Consider the following 14,595-nt stretch of genomic DNA (forward strand, 5'->3'; position numbering starts at 1 on the left):
AGTTCCCATTCAGTAAACTGCCATCTAAGGACACCTTTGTGACAATATGTTTAAATAACATACTGTATGAAATGATCATCAGCATCAGCCCATCCTGACAGATACTTATGCCCATCCTGAGATGGGCATAAATATCTGTAATAAATATCAGATAATCTGTGAGTAGACATAAATAAAAAAAAAAAAATCTCACAATGAGACAAAATGAAAATCCAGTTTCTGTTTGGAGATCATGAATATCTGTGATATGGAGGAGATGTTGCAATATTCCACTACATAAGTGGAAGCTGTGACACTGACCCTCATGAAGGCCAAACTCTGTAGGATTCATCTACCAGTGACCCTGAATGAATGAACAAAACTCCAATGTTTCCTGATACATTTATTTTCATCCCTACAGCTATAATGCTGCAGCAAACTCTTAAAGGCAACATTGTCTTCAAAACACATCTGAGAAAGTTATGTCATCATCATCATTGCATGAAATTTAGATGGATAATTTCAGCTGCACTTCTTGAGGTCAACAGACATTAAATGCACCTCTAAATTTCTTACTCTCACAGTCATGCTTCTCCTATCAGCACAACAGCTACATGCAGCAGAGCGGTGCCATCACCCCACGGGCTGTTCTTCCCTTATAAGATCATGTCTTTACAACAGGCTGTGATCGTTTCTGAACAAACTCATTGCTCAACTGATATGTCACACTGAAAGGTGGACTGACAGAAAGTGAACCTGCCCACAGGTCTGAGCGCAGTGAAAATCAGCCCAGTGTGAGCCTTCTCAGCTGTAGCTGGGTCTCTGAAGATCTGAGCAAGGTTGTGAACTAAATGAGGTGTAAAACAAACACTGAAGGCGCTCCCAGCTGAAGGGGGAACATGTATCTGAACCACGAACCCTGAATTATTGACAGCAGGATGGCATTAAGTCAAATTAAGACTGTGTAACATCATTAACTGAATTGTGCTAATTTTACTTTAGTTTTTGTATCTGAACTTTTCTGAATATTTATGAACTAATTCTTGATGAAGTCATTCAACCCCCTTAACCTTTAAGTGACCGCATGTCGTCCTCAGAGTCAGTTTATTGAGAGCTTCTTGTACCTCATTAGTACCTGAGAGTTCTGACTGGGTTTTCAGGAAATCCGGAGGTGAAATTACCATTGCTTTCTAAATTATTTATTCATTATGGAAACTGACACGTCACTTCCTGTTTTAGTTGATCACTGGCCTTCCTTGAGGTGAACACATGAACCACCTGTGTCAGGTTGTTAGAGGGCCACTGCAGCAGCTAACGTACATTTCTGTAGGAAGTTCTGCCATCAACATCAGTGATGTTTATAAAACTATGGAAAGCATTTAGCACAACTATGAACATTTTTTGAATGGATATTATAAGGATGAAACTAATTTTGAGAATCATCCCTGATGCAGAGTGTGTACTCACTGTGGCTGCGTGCAGTCCTGAAGGTTACACATTCTCCGGATGGGCTTTGGCCTCTTGCCGGCGTCGCAGTAGCCTCGATGAACCATCTTGGTGTCTCCCTTCTTCCGACACCCATACTTGGTGTACTGGAACCCTGTCAAAAATGGGAATGTTTTTCACAATTAAATCTTTATTGATGCATTAAAAATACAGTTTACATCATTTTACATTAAAACTAATAAAGTGAACATGAAAAAGTTTGACATGGTTGAATTTAAACTTTTTAAATCAAGTCACAGTTTTAGCCTCATGTTTCAAACTAAAACATTGTCATAAAGCTGTTGTTTTTCTTGTTAAATGAATGAACAGAGGAGAGTTACTGAGTTGAAGCTAGCAGACACACATCTGTCTGTGTTATCAGGCTTAAACACACAAGCACGGCCAGTGTGTTCGAGAAGTTTCAGGGTCAGGGTTTAAGCAGACACTGAGGCTCGAATAACGGCGACATCGAGAAGGGACAAAGCTGCAGGCCACAGTTTCAGGTATAGATACAGGTAAAAAGTACCAGTGGTCAACAGGTTTTCTGATGTCGTCTGCTTCAAAGATAAAATATGATTTTTCTGATTTATTTTGATGGACTGAATCCAAGTATGACCATTAAATAGCTGAATGGTTACTGTTTCCAAGATGTTTCTTTTTTGTTTTTATGTTTTACAGCTGTGTACATTTTTACATGAGTTTTAATCATAAATTGATCACATGATAATATTTCACCTTTTTTAATAATGTAACAATTTAAAAATCAGAAAAGGGAATATTTAGAAAAGATTTAATATGAAACAAAAGGATAGCAGTTTTTTTTTTTTTGACTCAAGTCACAGAAAAGAGCCCAGCCAGCCTGACCAGGTCCAGATGTTGTCTCCAGGCAGGAGTTTGTGACATGGAGAAACATCTGTGTATGGTCGTCTCCACAGCCAAACTTAGTTATTTGTAATGTAAGGTACCAGCAGAGGACATGCAGAGGTTATCTGCATTTCACTGAGACTCGATGATCTAACAGCATAACGAAGTCAATACAACATATTATAAGTTTCAATAATAATATTTAAACAATATACCTATGGGACATTTGAACATGCTGTAAAAACACATAAATTTACTTTGAAGCATTACACATTTCCTGCTGCTCTAAAATCCGCGGTCAGAGGTCATGAGGTCAAATAGATATAACATCTGAAATTTGACAACTGCATTTCAGACTCGATACATTTCCAATTCATACGTACCCAGTTTCACTAAAACGGGATGAAAATTAGTACCTGCCCCCATTTGGGCCATTTTTGCCTAAATTCAGGAGTCAAAATTGATTTTACTCATTTCTGGTTTCATTGAGAAGTTCTGGTCTCAGGAGTGACCTGGTAGCATATCAGGAAGACTAGAGCCAACCAACATTTTTTAGACACAGAAATTATGATCCATGAAGCTCTAACTGCACAGTCTCACACACCTGAAGCAAACCAGCTCACCTGGATCTGGAAACAGATCTTAGCACCAAAACTCAGATTTGCACTGATACAAGTCAAACTCATGAGCTACGACCGTTTCCAACAGTAACAAAGTTCTGTGTTACTTTCAGAGGTATCCACTGTCAGTAACACCTTTTTAATATTCTGCTACCTGTGCAAATGAAAAGGCCTCCTGATTCATAAGCGTGCACTTACATAAGTACATTTTATGAATTCATATCAATCATTTTGAAATATGTGCAAGGCTAGGTTTTAATTGATTCACTCAGTCAATTATTTTTTCTTACTTCAAAGGAACAGCCTGAGAATGTGGGAACCAATTATGGCTAAAAGCACAGAACCCAACATACCTACAGCCTGCTTCAAAACACATGATCTTTGACTGTGAATGTGAAACCTGCCTTCATAAAGCAGGAGCAGCGAGTACAAAATTCTGATAATTAGAAGTATTTGTCTGCATTCAAAAGAAATACGATGGTAATTTATGAATTTACCTCCAGCACATGGCTTGGAACATGGAGACCAGCTCTTCAGAGCCCACTCGTAGGTGTCCTCCTGGATGACGTTGTTATTGTTGATGGGCACCGAGTCTTCGTGGATGATGTACTTGTACATTAAAGTCGACCGCGTTTCATTGTCCTTCGGTATAATCTATAAATCAAAGGAAGGAAAAAAAAGGAGAAACACTTACACCATCATCTTCCGCGTTTCATATGGAAACAACAAATTACACGTCGTAAACATGGCTCATGAGTCATGGACCAGCTTTGATTCTTCCAGCTCCTGTCCTTGTCTCAGCACTTTTCATCAGTTATTTAAGGTTAAATAATTATATCAAATATATCAATAGTAAGGCGTTAAGGTTTGAAGGATAAACATGTAACTGACAGTGCTGGCAGAAAAAAAAAAAAAGAAAACTTGACTTTATGTGGAATTAACTTTTTTTTAAAAAATCAATGAAAGGCCTTCGTTAAAATCACAGCTTTTTCATGGTGTGTGTCATCAATTTTATATCATCATGTAATACAAAAAAATAAGTATAACTTATGAGGCGTAGCCTTGACAGGGAATAAAATTCCATTATTAAATAATACAGTATCATCACCCCTTTGCTGTAAATAAACCACACAGCACTAATAAAGAATCTGCTCTACTGAAGAAAAAAAAAGCATTTTTAGCATTTTAACATCTTTGATAACTCTTAAGACTCTTAATGAATTATTTTCAAAGGAGAGTGCAGTCTGAAACGTTTTGAACACACGTTAAGCTCTTTATTTTAAAGTGCCACATTTTTCTCGTGCAGTCCGGTGGATCTCAGGTCAGCCTGATTATGCAGCCATCGGCTTGAAAAAGAGCTGAAGGGAAAATCGGCTGCAGCCATTAAAGGTTTTCTTTCTTAGGCCTCAGTCACACACGCCTACAGACCTGAAACCAGGCCTGGGTGGAAAGTTGCTGGAAGTCCACGGCAGGCGTGCGTACACTGCTGCACCAAAACCCTCCGTACAATTGTTTTGGTTGCTACACAACTATTCACCAAGCAGCAACGAAAGTTTGAAGAGTTTGAAGTGCAAACTGGAAATGAAGACCACTTCCTTTCAAAGTAAAAGTTGCACCCTTTGAAATGTGTTTGTAAGGCACAACTTTACTTTAAAGGTTTCCACTTTGCATCACATACGTTTCAGTCCAGCTTGGAGAGTAAATGGTGTTTGTTGACAAAACGGTGTCTCTCATGACAACTATGGGCCTCAGCAGTGTTGGCAAGGAGGTTTTTGGTGCAGCACCAAATACCTGTTTGTGACCAGTTTCACTGAGGGACTGCCAGCAGCCTCCCACAACTACTCACCAGGGAAAACACTTTTTTCCCTAGCGAACAGTGGCTATCCGACCCGTATCTAGGCCTGTATCTAGTATCAAGTAATCAGTTTCACAATGACTGCCGGCAACCTCCAGCAACCAGTTGCAACTGGTCAGGAAATACATGTTTTTCCCTAGCAACCAGTGGTTGCCTCTAGGACTGTATGTTTGGGGCCTTACTGAACGAGTCTGAATTTGTCCCGGCCGTTTACAATAACCCAAACTTCTGCTACTCCTGGCTCCAAAGCTTCACCAAATGACTTGACCAATCAGAAATGTTCAGTGCTGTAGACCCCACCCCCAAGTTCCTGACTTTTCAGAAAGCACTACCTCTGGTGCAGTGATGTTCTGGGGTGTGACATAGTTTTCCCATAACTTAGAGTCTGTGGTAGAAATGCAGTGAGACCCACCAAACGCGCCCAGACTTTCAGTGCAGAAACAGCTTTTGTTGTAGCCAACAGCGAGTGTTCCCAGACTTTGGTGATATTGTGTTTTGCTTTTGTTTGTTTAGAAACTAACAGACTGCCTTATTAACAGCTATGAATCGTGACTTTAATTCAATTCACAGAGCAACACTGTGAGTGCTAGAATCACAAATGGAGCCGACACCACACCAGCACCTAAACAGACTGAAGGGACGTTTGCGTTTAAGATTTAAAGATTTGTTTTGAGCCGCAGTTGACTCGTTAATTTGCTTTGCAACCTTCAAACTGTGTTTTCCCCGGCGGATGATTGTTCGCTGAACTAGCACAGGTGCAAGATGTGTGTAAGATGTGCAAGATGTGTGTAAGATGTGCAAGATGTGTGTAAGATGTGCAAGATGTGTGTAAGTAAAAGAGACAAGAAGTTAGAAGGGAAGTCGGTGTCTGCTGCTCTTGTGCTCAGACAGTCTCCTGTGTAGAGGTGAGCTGAGCCAAATGCAATGGATCTGACTACAAACAAGTTCTCCATCTAAGAAGACAAAAAAAAAAACTCCATCACTGTCAGAATTTCAAATAACCGGTGTCACCTATATGTTTTTTTTAAATTTCTTTAATTTCTAGAAGTTTATTGGTTAAATTTGTCAAAACTGTGAGAAAATCCGGTTTTGTTAAAAAGCTGACGCCGCCACTATGAAATCACACCTCGTGTTTTTAAGCCTAAAACAAAGGATGTTGAAATCTTGCTCCATCAGAAGTGACCGTATTGGGATGAGTGGGTTTAGTGCCAAGACATCTGCTAATGCTTGCAAGCCTGACTGGAAGATGCATCCACAGGTCAGTTCAGCGGCTCAGCTGCATGTGAATCTAGCAGACAGTTAAAGGGTCCTGTGCACCCACTTCCCACTCAAAGCAGCTCCTAATTATGCATAACTTAAACCTTAAATTTATGCAAAGACTGAGATCCCAGTTGTCACATAGTAAAATCTGCTTCATAGACCAAAAATGTTGTTTTTTGGTTTCTTTTGTCTCGGGCTGCAAACATTTATCTTTGAGTTTGTGGGATGGACTTGCTTTTGGAGCCACCCTCAAGTGGCCAATTGAGGAACTGCAGTCTTTGCAGCTTGTTTGTGTACTGCAGCCTCACAAGTTGCTGCTTTCTCAACACGAGCGCTGAGATGGTGTCATTAAATGTCATATGAACAGCTGTATGAAAAGCATGGGGCATGTGATCCTATTCATGGAGACTGGCCTAGAAATGCAGTGCAGCTTAAACCACATCCAAACAGCTTCATCAAGGTGACAACATGAGTGCTGCAGAGACACACAACACAACCAAACACAGAAATGTGTTTTAGGTTATCAGATGATAGCAATAATGTTTCCAGGGGATGGAAACCGATGACTGACATCATTAATTTATTAATTTCCCCTTGTTTCTATTTATTAGTATCTCTTTAATCTAATTAATAAAGTCTCACCTTTACGAGGGGTTTGCTGCAGTGGAGAGCTTGTTTCCACATTAACGATGCAAAAACTGCACTTTTTATTCTTCTAATAAATGTTTTTCCTCCTGGACATCAGCTCTAATTTCTTGCATGTCACATCCGAGCACTTCTCTAAATTGCCATGTCTGGGAAATTTGCTGTTTGGCTTTCATGACAGGAAAATAATTAAAGAGCCAGGCATGTTTGTCCCAAACCCACTGAAGAGAACAGCAGATACTATTTCACAGTTTTCCCTCTCATGGGAGACATAGTGGGAACCTTTTCTGCAACTTTGAAAAACATGGAAGTTTCATCTTTAAGCATGATAAATGTGATACTTTGATGAAGCATTTAGATTATATTTCATGCTCTGTTTGACAGCAAGTGGAGGATGAAAACAAATTGTTCTATTAGAAAGCAAATCTGTTCCAGAAGATAACCTTCTTTGGGAAAGAGAGTCCACACACTGCAACTTAAAGACATGCAAACGCATTTAGAAAACAGCTTCATCAGTTTGACAAGATGTGATGTAAATGCATCAAACACACAAAAATCCACGGCAGTGACGGCAGTGATCACAAAGGACACAAAAATAACGTAACCAGCTGTTAATTCATCGCTCTTTCTGTCAGCTATGACTGTATCATTTAATCGCTTCCTCCTGAAAAGACGGATATTTTAATTTTAAAGTCATGTCAAGTCAGAATCATTACTAAATGAACATATTATAAGTGAAATGTTAAAGAGCCGCTCTGACTCCAGTTTTTCCCTTCTTGCTGCTGGCTGTGATCTCATTAGGAACTCTGACTGCAGGCCTGTGGCAGCATTTTGAAGTCTGATGGTTTGAATCCTCCAGCAGGAACGACAGGAACTGACTTAAAACTGGCCTAATGGGCACTTTTAAAATCCAGTCTTTACGGCTCAAAATAACATTTTCCCATTGATCCATTTGGGTAGTTACCAGGTCCTTTATGTATTCAGTGTGAATCACTGTGACATTAAAAGTCTTACCCTGACTTATCTGAGTGGGTTTATATCAACAAAAAAAAAAGTGTCATACAGGCCTTTTAACAAAACTCACCCAAATCCATCCATCCATCCATCCATCCATCCATCCATCCATCCATCCATCCATCTATCCACCCACCCATCCATCCATCCACCCATCCATCCATCCATCCATCCACCCATCCACCCATCCATCCATCCATCTATCCACCCACCCATCCATCCATCCATCCATCCATCCATCCATCCATCTATCCACCCACCCATCCATCCATCCATCCATCCATCCATCCATCCATCCACCCATCCATCCATCCATCCATCCATCCATCCATCCATCCATCCATCTATCCACCCACCCATCCATCCATCCATCCACCCATCCATCCATCCATCCATCCTCTTCCGCTTATCCTGTTCAGGGTTGCGGGGGGGCTGGAGCCTATTCCAGCTGACATAGGGTGAGAGGCAGGGTACACCCTGTACCCGCACCCAAATTCAAAGATTCCAAAATAAAAGCAGCTGCATTTGTTTTCTCTTTGATGCTGTGCTCTTTGATCAGCACAGTGGATTTTAAAATAATTTAGTCTTTAGCCGTATTTCAATAGGTTTAACAAAAGTACTGTTTAGGACTAACCCCCCACAGTCCCAGAGGCTGAAAGGTATTTGGGCAACTTATTGAAAAGCAATTTCATGGCCAGATGAGGCCGGGTCTCTGGTTATTCCATGGAAAATTAAGCAGATAAAATATCTGGAGCTGATTCCAAGTGTTAAACTTGTGTGTTGATGCAAGTGAAGGAGACAAGCATGAAGGAGGAGAGACAGAGCTTCAGCATACAGCATCTGTCAAACACAGTGGAGGCGATCTTATGACATGGACATGTGGAACTGGCTCACTAGTGTTGTATTGATGATGCGACTCAGGTGTACTCAAATTCTGCAAAACTGATTGGATGGGGAGGCAAATGGATGATGAACCAAAGCAAACTGCAAAAGCAACCCAAGATGACAAAGTCAGACACCTGATCTCAACCCAACTGAACAGCTTTTCAGGTACTGAAGACAAAACTGAACGCAGAGAGCCCCACAAACAGGCAGAGGCTGAAGGCAGCTGCAGTAAAAGGCCTGGCAGAACATCACAGAGGCAACATTACCAAAAAAACCCTCAAAATACTTCTGGCTCTAATTGTTTTCATGTGTGACGGCCCTCTGCCTTGGCCAGGGCCTGCTGTTGCGTGTCTGTGTCTTGCAGGTTCCTGGTGGGCGGAGCTAATCAGTGCAACTGGGAGCACCTGGCCAGTCTCCCTGGAGCATTTAAGAGCTGGCTGTCTCAGCCCTGAGAGGCTTCTCTTTCCTGTCCTTACCTCCTTCAACCAGCCCCATGTTTTCCTGTTTATTTGGGTTTATAATGGGGTATTTTATCTTATGGCAAAATAAACCAGTGTTTTGAATTTAGCATGTGTCTCTCCTATCGTTTGTCATGGCCTTTGAGCCAGACTATGACACATGCCACTTTAAAGTTTCACAAAAGAGATCACATGTGGTTGGAGATAATTAGGAGCTGATATTTACACAGAGGTGCGACTGTTACTACTGAGCAAGTAAATAATACAATGAGACTAAAAAAACCAAACAAAACTATCAGATATTAAAGATACAGGTAAATCTGGTAGACTGAGGGGCAAAAGTCCTAAGAGTTGAAGCCTGAAGCCTATCCCTATCCCAGCTGATATAGGGCGAGAGGCAGGTTACACCTGGACAGGTCGCCAGCCTGTCGCAGGGCTAACACAGAGAGACTATGGGCAATTTAGAGTGACCAGTTAACCCAACCCCAGTAAGCGCATGTCTTTGGACCGTGGGAGGAAACCCACGCAGACACGGGGAGAGCCCAGGTCTTCTAGATGTTATTCTAACTGTGAGGCAGCAGTGCTAACCACCACACCACCGTGCTGGCACCGTACTTATTGCATCTTCATAATAATAGGTTAAGCATCTGGGAATGGAAACGGCACCTCCGATGATTACAGCTGTTGTTTTGCTGGTTAAAGCTGCGTGTTTGCTCTGTGTGAGGAAATCATGCTGACAGGCTGATCTGACACAGGAACAATAAACCGGCTCCTTCACACGGCTGACTTTCCTGTATTTAACTGACCTTTGTGGCAGATAAATGTGTCAAACTGACGTAAACGAGTCACAAACAGATTGATTGAATAAGGAAATGCTTCTCGATTGCTTTAAAGAATTTTATGTAAATGTGTCTCTTATTCAAATACGTGACCCTGATGTCAAATTTCCAACAAGCTGCAACGATTTTTACCAGGAAGAAATCGTACTTGTTACTTCAACCACTGACACATATAATAATATTTTTCATGTATTTGAACCGTGATTAATCAATGACTGCTGAGTCACAGCGTTTTCAGTTTTCTTTTTGGCTGTGAACCACTTACACGTGTACTAAAGTACTGAGACTCTCTTGTCCAGCATGAATGTTTGTCCCATTAAACATGATTAATCTGTGGTTCTTTTTTTTTTTTAAGCTATTATTGATAAAATTGTGGATGTTACCTTCTCCAGAGAACCTGTTCACGTTCACTCCATATATTTTCATCTTCTCATTCATGCAAATGCATCACCCGACACACGCTGTCACCGGTGTGTCTCTCTCTTTGTTCTGTGCTGATCCTCTAAAGACATCTTCCAAACGAACCTTTGCAGTTTGTTCTCCTCATGTCTGAGATTACAAACCTGTGATCCTGCTGTCGTTCATGTTTAATAATCAAGTTTAAATAATGCTTCATTTGGCCGGCAGTAAGACAAACGATGGAGCTCGAGTGCTTCGTTCTCTCGGGGAGAATCATCTTTGCTTTGATCACTTCCAGCTTTAATTGATGCATTTTGCTGTAACTCAGCAGGAGAAATCCACAAGTCCAGAGAGCTGCTCCAAGAAAAACGGCCACATAACCACAAATATGTGCTGAGAATCAGCTGACGGGTACTTTTGGTTTTTCCTGCTGGTTTTAAATCATTTACACGAGAGCCCGCCTTATACTGGACCCATGATTTTCACAAGCGTCTAAACGTGCATATTAAAGGTCATCTTTTAAAATCTTTCTTAGTGTTGCCACCGGCGTGGTTATGAGCTACACAGCACTCTTGTTGGAGTGCTCAGTGTAATTTTTTTGCACTTTGAGTTATTCATTTTCCAGTTATTTCCAGTTTCCTTTTGTTCCCAAAAAAACAAAAGCAACAAAACTCCTGATGCATGAGTTTCTGTTCTTGTATTCCTCGGCAGGTCGCTCTGCACTAGTGTCAGTGCAACATCACAGTGAACTGCAAATTGTGCTGGGTGGTAACTACGTGCCAGCTTTGAAGAGGATCACTTTAAAGATGAAGATGGCTCTCAGACAGCCAGCAGAACAATGTCGGTGCGACAGCCCCAGAATGACAGCGGCTATCGTTTAGTTCAGCTCTCAGTCCAAGGCAGAGAAATGAGCTGGCTGCAGGTTGGATGATGGAGGTGATGCTACCCATTTGTACAATGTGTACACAAGCAAATCAACCAACACGCGAGAAGAGTCACAAAGAAGAAGACATGAACAGCGTGCTACTGAACGTGTATTAAAATCCTCCCAACAACAGCAACTGTGTCTGACACAGCTGAAGGGACTGACTCAGATTTATCTTCAGCAGTTAATCCAGGACAAAGCCTCTTCCTTTATAAACATTCTCACATGCTGCATTCAAATGACACTAATGATTTTCATTAATTAAAATCTAACAGATAGGAACAGAAAATAAACGGTAAAAATGGAGTTTGGGAGAATCAAGCGTGGGGGCTGAGCTCTTTTACTGCTCATTCTCATTTGGATTAATTCATAGATGAGGGTGATAGACAAGGAAGTGTAATTACCAGAACTACCACGGGGTCATGCAGAGGTCCATCAGTCTGCAGCGTCTCCACATCGCCCTCGATGATGTAATGCCACTCGACGCCTAAGTCGATGAAGCTCCTGGACTTGACTTCCTCCCCTTTGCCGTTCAGGATGTAATGCCCCGTCGCCTGGTTCTTGATCGCTGTAATCAGTTGACAAACTTGAAATAGCTTCGCTTTATGAATTACTAAAGTTGAGACGTATTCACAGAGAAAACGCACCCTAAAAAGGCCGATTCAGAGAATCCTTCTTTAATCTATACAACTCAAAACTGTTAATTTAATAAAATCTGTGAGGATAAAATAAAAATGGGCGCTTTAATCAGATGCTTTAAATACATCTGATGCATTCACATGCATCAGATGTATTTAAAGGGGAAAATGCGATGCAAGTAAAAGATGCTAAAATGACCCACACGTGTTGCAGATCATTTCCTCTGCTGCTCATTTTTTCCTTTCTGCTGGGACTCAGTACAGAGCTCATCTGCTTTACAACAGCTTTTAACAATGCATCCTCAAACCACGCATCACTTCTACGTCCTATTAAAACAGGGAAACTAGTCCCCGCTGCTTTCAGCTGTGTTATTTTGTTTGAGCTGCATCGTTACTGTCAAACATCCAACAATTAATTTAAAAATACTGCTATTAATGTTTTTTACCAGCAGGCATATAAAAAAGTTCACAGAACTTTGAAGTATGTGAGATAGCTCATTCTGGCTTTGACTTTTGGCTGCTCCCTTTTGGGGTTCCCACAGCCGATCATCTCCATCTCACCCTGTCCCCAGCATCCTCATCCTCTGTCACACCAACCCTCTCTGTGGTTTTCCCCTTGCTTCGCAGCTCCATCTGCAAACCTGAACTGTCCCTCTGAAGTACTTATTTTTAATCCTGTTCTGTCCTAGCATCTTCAGCTCCGCCTCTGCCTCCCGTCTCAGTGCCACTATCTCTAAAGCATCCATCACAGCAGCTATCACTACCATCTCGTAAACCTTGCCTTTCACTCCTGCTTCTCTCCTTCTGTCTCAGATGACCCCTCACATTCGTCTCCACCCACTCCATCCTGCCTGCGCTCTTTTCTTCACCTCTCCTGAGTGCTGTCCGTTGCTTTGGGTAGTTGATCCCAGGTATTTAAACTCATCTACCTTCACTGCATCTTCACCTTTGCACCTTCCTCCTTTTCATTCACACACATGTGTTGTGTTGGGCTTCATAAACCTCATTTAAATCCCTGATTTTTTGGTTTGGTAAAGAGCCGCACAAAGTTCTCAGGATAGTGTGACTGATGTGACTCATAATTAGGGCCGACGCTGAGTGTTAGCTGGAGAGAAACAGACCTGCATGCCTGGACAGGTAAGCCTCATTTGAATCCAGTACTGCTATATGTACAGTACATATGAAATATTAAGATGACGGCTGAAAGGCAGATGACATAAATAACAGGCAGGTCCATCAAAATGTGTCATTTAACAGATATTGATGGGCAGGAATGATGGATGCCATTCACAAAACTAAAAAACGTGAATAATTCTGATAAAGTTTCATCGATGTTCAGATCATCTCAAAGAAACCTTCATCCATCAAAACCCAACTGCAGACTCTCAGAGACGCCTTTACAAAACTGCTAACAGTCGATTTTTATCCTCTTTCCATTCAATAGAATAAAACACACTTGCAATCAGACTGCATTTAGACTGCAGTATTACCGTCATCATCATCATCATCATCAAGGTGCCATGCTGACAGGGAGCTGCCAAATGCAGGTTTCCAAAGTCCCTGAAATTTCAGCCAGTTTACATTTGTGTGTGTGTGTCTGAGGTTGGACAGATTAAACTTGAAGGAACCAGTCAGAGATCAAAAACACACAGTCTCGTGCACATTTAACGTAAAAATAGTGTCACCTTCAGGAACTGCTCAAATATTTGCAGATCCCGGCAACAGCAATGACACGCAGGCATATTTTTTTGTGCCTTTAACAGTTTTAACAGTTAAAATAAATGACTGAGGATTAATTAGCTGAAGCTACAGTGGGAAAAAAATCTACTGTCGTGTCATTAAACTCAAAACCTGTTTTCGATTATTTCTGTGCTAAACAAAGAGCTTTTCTTTGCTTTTTTAACTTACTACTAATTTTGGGATATTTAACACCTTCGCTGGAAGCTCAGGTTCACAAAAAACTAAAAAGCTGCCAAGAGAGCATCAGCAGCGACCGACCCTGACGCTGCTAATGCTGTCACTGTTTTCATGATAAGGTACGATCAGCAGCATTTCCTTCAGTGTTACCACCTCTCGATTTCCCGCACTGCTGCTGCTCTTTTCATCGTGCTGGTTTCTCTTTGTCTTCTCTGTCAGAAGATCCAGATAAATAATTTGAGGTATAAATGTTCTCTTTGAAAAATCTGCCTCTGTGTCTGACTAAGGAGATCGATGCTGACCTGTATCACCTGGAAGATGCTAAATAAATAAATCATCTTTTCCTCAGGCCGCTCCTTTTTTCTGAGCAGGGGGCTCTTTTTTTTTTTTTTTCTTTGAAAAGAGGAAAAAATTCTCTCTGGTTTCCTGATTTATTAACTTTATTTTTCATTCTCTATTAGAGTGTAACAAACAAACACAAACTCATGCTATTAATATTTGATTTTAATATTTTCATCATCACTACACTGTACTGTGTGACTGAAGTGATTATACTACCAGCCCCCAAACAGGCCTTTAATAACTGTAAACTGTAAAAAGCAAAAAAAACCCCAAATTTGATGACTTTATCTTCTCAAAGATCGTTCCTTTTTTTTTCTTGTCTAAGTTTTACCGTAAACTGAAAACATCTTTAAAACTAAGAAGACTTTATTGTTTCATCAGCTGCATGAGAAATTAACTGAAACAATTACATGATCATTCCAAATATGGCTAAGTCGAGACCGACTGCTGTTAAGTTAAAATAAAATGAC

The 14,595-nt window shown here is 41.0% G+C and overlaps 1 protein-coding gene across 1 annotated transcript in view; it reads right to left on the reverse strand.

Annotated features, from left to right (window-relative positions):
- Positions 1-14,595, reverse strand: part of adamts3 (ADAM metallopeptidase with thrombospondin type 1 motif, 3) — a 146,010-nt gene that overhangs the window by 14,268 nt on the left and 117,147 nt on the right. The window contains exons 17-19 of the mRNA XM_030723729.1: positions 11,633-11,796; positions 3,446-3,602; positions 1,447-1,579 (exon numbers count right to left, since the gene is read on the reverse strand). Of these exons, the coding sequence (XP_030579589.1) occupies positions 1,447-1,579; positions 3,446-3,602; positions 11,633-11,796 (454 nt within the window). The remainder of the gene's footprint in view (positions 1-1,446; positions 1,580-3,445; positions 3,603-11,632; positions 11,797-14,595) is intronic.

This window comes from Archocentrus centrarchus, unplaced genomic scaffold, assembly GCF_007364275.1.
Source record: "Archocentrus centrarchus isolate MPI-CPG fArcCen1 unplaced genomic scaffold, fArcCen1 scaffold_26_ctg1, whole genome shotgun sequence".
NCBI lineage: Eukaryota > Metazoa > Chordata > Actinopteri > Cichliformes > Cichlidae > Archocentrus > Archocentrus centrarchus.